The following is a 6583-nucleotide window of genomic DNA, read 5'->3' as shown; positions in this document are numbered from 1 at the left end:
GTTAGTTTTTTTTGGAATGTGCTGTAGGTAAGCACTGGGCCGCTCATAAGGTCAGTGATTCCACCCGCTCCTCGGAAATCCTACACAGGGTCGCTATGAGTCAGAACTGACTCAACAACTCCTGTGAAGATCCAGTTTAGGAAACCCTAAGGAGCCCTTCTGTCCTGTCCTGTATCAGCTTGACAGCAGTGGGTTAAGTGTTGAAAAGTTGGGTAGTCCAAACCCACCAGCCGCTCCACTGGTGCAAGCTGAAGCCACCTGCTTCCAGAGACGTGCAGCCTAGGAAACCCTGGGCAGCTCCACTCCGTCAGATAGGGTCACTGTGAGTTGGCGGTGAGCTTGGCGGTTCCTGTCTAGTCTCTCCCTTGTGCTTGCATCTCAACAGAGGAAGACAAAGTACCCAAGTGCCCTCCTCCCACCCCGCCTCTGCTCTCTGGTACCCACCATCACCACCTCACTGTCTTACTGGTAAAATACACTCAGCTCCACCCCACTCTCCTGAGGGTGCACTCCACCCTACCCCCCACAGCTCCCTTTCTGTTTCACACATCAAGAACCCTGGGAAGGCTGACAAAGGGGCTACCAGCCCTGGGTAAAGGCACTTGCTTCTGAATCTCAGCTTCCTACCCTAGTTTTTAAGTGCCGTTGAGTCGATTCCGACCCATAACGACCCTGTATAGGGTTTCCAAGGAGCAGCTGGTGAGCTGGAACCACCAACCTTGCAGTTCAAATGACTTTGCAGTTTGATGCATTAACCCACAGCACCACACCAGGACTCCCCTAGTGGTGACACATAAAAATGGAAAGAACAGTGGAGACAAGAGAAGGAAACTGAATTCTGTAAGAAGGAAAGCAGAAGTGAATGGTAACGAACTTAGCAACCTGGAGAAATTGGAAATCTTCAGTCCTCCATGAGCAGAAGGCACCAGGGAAGCTCAGTGTTGCTGGCTGGTGCCAGAAAGAGAGGCTGAAAGTCTACAGAAGAAAGGGGGTGGCTGTCTAGTGGGTTGGCAGGGCAAGCTTACTAATGGGCACAGCAGGCCCAGCTGAGGCAGGCTGTGGGGTTGAGTGAAAGTTTGCATTCCTAAGCAGTTACTAGGCTCCCTCCTTTTCAAAGAGAAGCCCACTCTTACTTGCCCATAGTGCCTCATCGTTCATATGAAAGGATAAGCAAGGCTGAAGGATTGAAGAAAACCTCTTAGAGGAAACGGGAAGTTAGGAGAGGCAATGCAGGGAAAGGAGAAAAAATTTTTAAGTAACTTACCATCATTAATATCTTCAGAAATATGAGATGATAGTGTGTCTGTCAGAAAGTGATGTTAAAAATATTATAGAAAACAAAAAAAGTACATAAGGAAAGGAGATTATTGGATTGATCCAGGATCTCTACCACCGAGTACTCAAAGATCCAGAAAGAGGATGAGGAAGGAGTGAAAAATAAAACAGCATAAAACATCGTAAAAATTCACAACGCGAAGACCTTACAGGCTTCCAGAGCAACACTCCCGTCACAAACAAGATGGTGAGGCACAGTGCTGAGAATGTAGGAAGTTTGAAGACAGTGCAGAAATGCCTCCAGGTTAGATAGAATATGCTTTAGGGAAATGAGGGCATCAACCGAGAAGAGGCACATGGGGAACAGGGAGTTCCAGTGGAGGGGTGATGGTGAAGAGAGGTGCTGCGTGCCCCAATACCGCAGACACAGGCCTGGGGAGGGATGGCTCCAGGAAAATCAGAGCTGTGTCTGAGATGTGCATGAACATGCTGAAAAGGGGTCTCACAGTTCAGAAAATGTGAGACTCAGGTACTATCACAGAAACCTGTGCAAAAAAGGGGGGAGGTGGGGGTACTGAAGCAATTGTTAGTTCCAAGAAGCAGCAAAAGTGGTCTAAGAAAGGCTTTAACCAAAATCTGCATGTAAGTATATTGGGACCGATGGGGACAGGAGAGTGTATGTGTACTTGTGGACTGGATCAAGTCAAGTCTATCGCTTCTGTAGTAAAAATAATTATAGCTATTTTGTGGTGCTATTGGATAAGCACTGGACTGCTCCTACCAGTCACTCCTCAGAAATCCTATACAGCTCTGCTATACATTGAAACCACTAAACAACATTCAGTGGTGGGCAGCGGTGTTCCAGTGGTAGAATTCTTACCTCTCATGTGCGAAGTTTCTGGCCAGTGCACCATCTGTCAGTGGGTGCCTGCTTGTTATCCCGATGCCGAACAGGCTCCAACTGGAGCTTACACACTAATAGAGACGAGAAGGAATAGCCTGGTAGCTATTGTAGAAAACCCATCAGTGGAGCACATAGTGTATGTAGCTGCTGTCACGTCACAGAGATGTTCCAGACCCAGAATGTTCTCAGTGCGACTGAGAGACGAGGTGGCATGCAGGGCAGTGAAGTGGATTGACAAGGAAACACCAGAGGTTGTACAGGAGTTGGCCTGTTGGAACATGGTGTTATAGCCTTGGAGTAGGGGTGACAAGTAGTGAGAATCCGTTACCAGAAGGAAGAGTTGACTGATCTCACTCATTAGAGGTAGGAAGTCCTAGGTGGAGAAAACAATGTGCTCACCACTAACCAAAAAAGTGGAGGTTCCATCCACAGACAGGTCCCTGGGAGGGACAAAGGCCTGCCTGGTAGTCCACTTCCAAAATTCAGCCACAGCTCTGCTCTGACCCAGTTGCCATGAGTTGGGATTAATCTGGCAACAACTGGGAAGTGGTACTAGAGGGCTGGATGCAGGGGTGGGTGAGAGAAGTCAGATGGCTGTGTGCTGTGGAGTCAGTTCTGACTCACAGTGACCATGTACAGGGTTTCCAAGGCTATGAATCTTTACAGGAGCAGCTAATAGATTCGAACTGCTGACCTTGTGGTTGCAGTCCAACTTGCCACTAGATGAGACATCTCCCAAAATCCTCTCTTCCCTCTCTTCTTTTCTGCTCAGTTCATCACCTTCACTGAGCCCACCCTTGGTGCTCCCCACCCCAGCTAATGACCTCGTCATCCTCTGCCTCATGCCTGTGCCCTGCCACCCTCCCTGTGTGCTCCAAACAGCTGCGGCCTGTTGATTATAACTCCAAACCACTTGCATCTTCCTCTTCCGTCTGCACGTCTTGGTTCACATCTTGATTTCATATCCCAGGCTGGCTCCCAACATCCTCCTCACTGCTGTCAGCATCACTGTCCACACAGCTCAGACCAAGCACCTTCTCTGCTCAAGTGCCCTGTGTGATCAAGTGGCATCTGCCAGCCCATTTTGGAGTGTGGCCTGTCTGAGACCTCTGGGGCACTTAGGTCCCTGCAGAGGGGAGGCAAGCCTGAGCCCCACTGTGCTGCCCCAGCCCTGGTTGTGCTCCGAAAACTGTCCCGAGAGAGAAGTGTGACTTTTACAGCCTGCACACAGCTGTGATGCACACCAGTGTCCTGGGGTCGGCTGCTGCTGGGGAACAGCTGGGTTCAGAGGTACCTGCCACAGAGCTCTTAGTAAATGTCCCATATAGGACAATGAAATGCCGAGGTCTGAAGGGTGAGCAGCCGCCCCTTTTTAACTTCTGTTTTCTTTTTGATTTCCACTTTTACACAGATCCAGCTGAGATTACTACAGTGAGCCACAGCGAAGACCTTGACGACTTCCTGGGTCCAGAAAGTCGTGTAGTGCTGGAACTACAATGATCTCTTGTAGCTGGATTACAGGTGATTGAAAACCATTTCTTAGTTTTCTAGAACAAATATTTAAGTCCTGCTAAAAAGGTTGAAACCTAGCTCCTCTGGACAATGGCAGTTGTACAAGACTTGGTCCCGGGATAGGTTTATGTCCGTTTGACAAACAACTGTGCTCTGTCAGTTTGCTGAAAAACAGCTGTAAATTTTGCTTAGCATTTCCAGGAACCAAGAGTGGGTCCTTCAGCTATCGCTGGATTTCAGGAAAGACAGACAGGACTTCCTGTGGCCGTGGGCTGCCTCAGCTTCGGGGCAGGTGTCCTCTGGGGCTGGGGTAGTTGTGTTTCAGAGCTGAAGAAGGCAGGTACTAGTTTAGGCCTAACTAAGGTCCTTCTTGAAGGAGTTACGAATCGGATTGCGAACCTCATGGTCAGCAGTTCAAAACTACCAGCTGTCCCCGCAAGAGAAAGATGAGGCTTTCTGCTCCCGTGAAGATTTACAGCCTCAGAAACCCTGTACAGGGTCGCTATGAGTCGGAACCGACTGCACGGCCCATAATCACCCCCAAGGTCCTTCTTGAGTCCTAATGTGGCGCTGTAGGGTAGGTGCAGGACCACAGGGTCAGTTTGAACTAACAAGGTTGGTAGTTCAAATTCTCCAGGGGCTCAACCACATCCCTGGACAGGGTCACTATGAATCAGAGCTGACTTGTCAACATTTAACAAGAAGAAGGACACCTCTTCAGCAAAGTTGATATGGGCTGTGCCTCTGACGTTGAGACTCCAAGGGGCCGTAGCTGCAGCCTGTCTGAAGTGAGTTCTAGTGAAGAGCAAAAGTCCACCCAGGTGCCCCACCTTCCTGCCATAGTAGCTAGGTGGCACCTTGTGTGTTCTGTTCAACACTTGGGGACAGCCTGGGTCCCAAGGCGAAAAGTAGAGCCATCACTAACTTTTCGTCACAAACATTTGCTGTTTTCTCCAGACGAGGGTTGACAGAATCTGGTCTTTACATTTTTAAATAGTTTAAAACAGAAAATAAGGCTATTCTGTAACATCTGAAAATGTTAGGCGATTCAGCTCTCAGCACACCAAGTCTGATTGGAACACAAAAGTGACACTCGCTTACTGTCATTCTGCCTTGGCAGCCTTTGCGCTCCAGGGACATCTGAGTCACGGTGACAGAGACAGCGTTACATATTTACTCTCTGGCCCTTGTTAATAGGACAGAAAAGGTTCGCCAAGCCCAACTCCAGACTGGAAGCTTTAGCTCACTTCTGTTTCTCTTCTCATCTGTAGCGTCTCTAGCCAACATGACCCACGTCTTCGTGTACGGCACCCTCAAGAGAGGACAGCCCAACCACGAGGTCATGCTAGACTGTACCAATGGCTTGGCGGTTTTCCGGGGTCGAGGCCGCACGGTGGAGCCCTACCCATTGGTGATAGCTGGAGAGCACAACATTCCATACCTGCTGAACCTCCCAGGAAGGGGCCACTGTGTGGCTGGAGAGATCTATGCTGTGGATGACAAGATGCTGCAGTTCCTTGATGAATTTGAAGACTGCCCAGACATGTACCAGCGCACTCTGGTGAGGATTGAGGTCCTTGAGGGGGAAGACAGATGCAGTGTCCCTGAGGAGATGCTGGCTGCTAACAAGATTGTACAGTGTTTTCTGTACAGTACAGCCACCTACTCGGCAGAGTGGGTCCATCTCCCATACCATGACAATTACGACTCTCAGGGGAATCACGGGCTTCGTTATAATCCACGGGAAAACAGATGAGGATGAAGACGGCCCCAATGATTCTGAGATTACTTCATCTTAATCTCACTGGATGCAAAAGCACAATGATGCTCTTTTAAGAAAAGATTTGGGAAACTCAATCTTGTAGGGGATGGGTGTTCTTTCGGTGAAGGCCAACTTTACAAATAATTCTGACAGATTAATAACCAGATCCTTCCCCTTACATCTGTCAGATACTGCTGGATTGCTAGCTGCTGTGCCTGCAGGACCTAGAAGTTTTGTTTTAAATACATGTAATAAAAACAGAGAAATATGCGTTGAGAACGTTGGATCAGTCTTAATTTTCAGATTGCATTGACGCAGAGCCTATTAAAATGATTCTTTCAAATGGAACGAGATGTTTGGGGAAATACAAATGCATTCATGCTCTTGGTGACCTTTGGGGGTACCCTTAGTGGTGTGGGAGTTCTGTTCACTGAACTTGCTGTAGATGGGGAAGTTCACCGGCTCCTGGCTGACTCCAGGAGGGGCAGCCTGGCAGTGAGCCTTCCAGAGAAGAGCCAACACGTTAGTAATTTGTTCTGCAGGCCTGACAGAAGGCTTAGCTTCCAAATGCAAACAGCACTTAAAATAATTTTAGAAAGGCACGAAGTACCAATTACTACCCACCTCCATCTGATGTTTTGTCAGTGGAGATTCAAATCAGCACACGATTTTTTTGCTTCTGCTTACCAGCAAAGTATGAAATGTATTCCAAGAATCTCAGGACCAGTTGAAAATGCAGCTGCTAGTCCTTAGTAATCTCGCTCTCTGTTGGGAAAATCTCACTCACTCTTCAACTTAATGGTAGATTGTGATCACTAAGTGCATCTGGCAGAAATACGGGATCATTATTTTTAGCCTTTTTTTTTAATTGGGAACTTGCTACTCACACACACACACACCCCCAGCTGATGAGCCCGTGGTGGCAGCACACACTAGTGTTGGGTGTGATGGTGGAGGGGAGCGGGGGTAGTGCCACATGTTTCTACTCTGAACAGCCGATTCCACCTCACAGCCAATTTAAAACCCAGGTCTCTGCTCCCCAGGAGTCTTCCTCAGCCCTTCTCCCAGAGAGCCGCTGGGTGGCTCCAACCACTGACCTTCACTTAGCAACCAAACTTGTGTTTCCCCAC

At 48.6% G+C, this 6583-nt stretch overlaps 1 protein-coding gene across 1 annotated transcript; it reads left to right on the top strand.

Moving 5' to 3' along the window:
* The first annotated feature begins 4976 nt into the window (after positions 1-4976).
* On the top strand, positions 4977-5447 carry GGACT (gamma-glutamylamine cyclotransferase). The gene has a single exon (XM_006846665.1). The coding sequence runs from the start codon at positions 4977-4979 to the stop codon at positions 5445-5447; it is 471 nt and encodes a 156-aa protein (XP_006846728.1).
* Positions 5448-6583: the final 1136 nt, after the last annotated feature.

Source organism: Chrysochloris asiatica, unplaced genomic scaffold, assembly GCF_000296735.1.
Source record: "Chrysochloris asiatica unplaced genomic scaffold, ChrAsi1.0 scaffold00029, whole genome shotgun sequence".
Taxonomy (NCBI): Eukaryota; Metazoa; Chordata; class Mammalia; order Afrosoricida; family Chrysochloridae; genus Chrysochloris; species Chrysochloris asiatica.
Note: the sequence above shows the minus strand (reverse complement) of the source record. Positions and strands in the feature narration are given on the sequence as shown.

Excerpts from the sequence above, each read along its gene's own strand:
- GGACT (XM_006846665.1), top strand. The coding sequence starts at position 4,977 with ATGACCCACGTCTTCGTGTACGGCACCCTCAAGAGAGGACAGCCCAAC.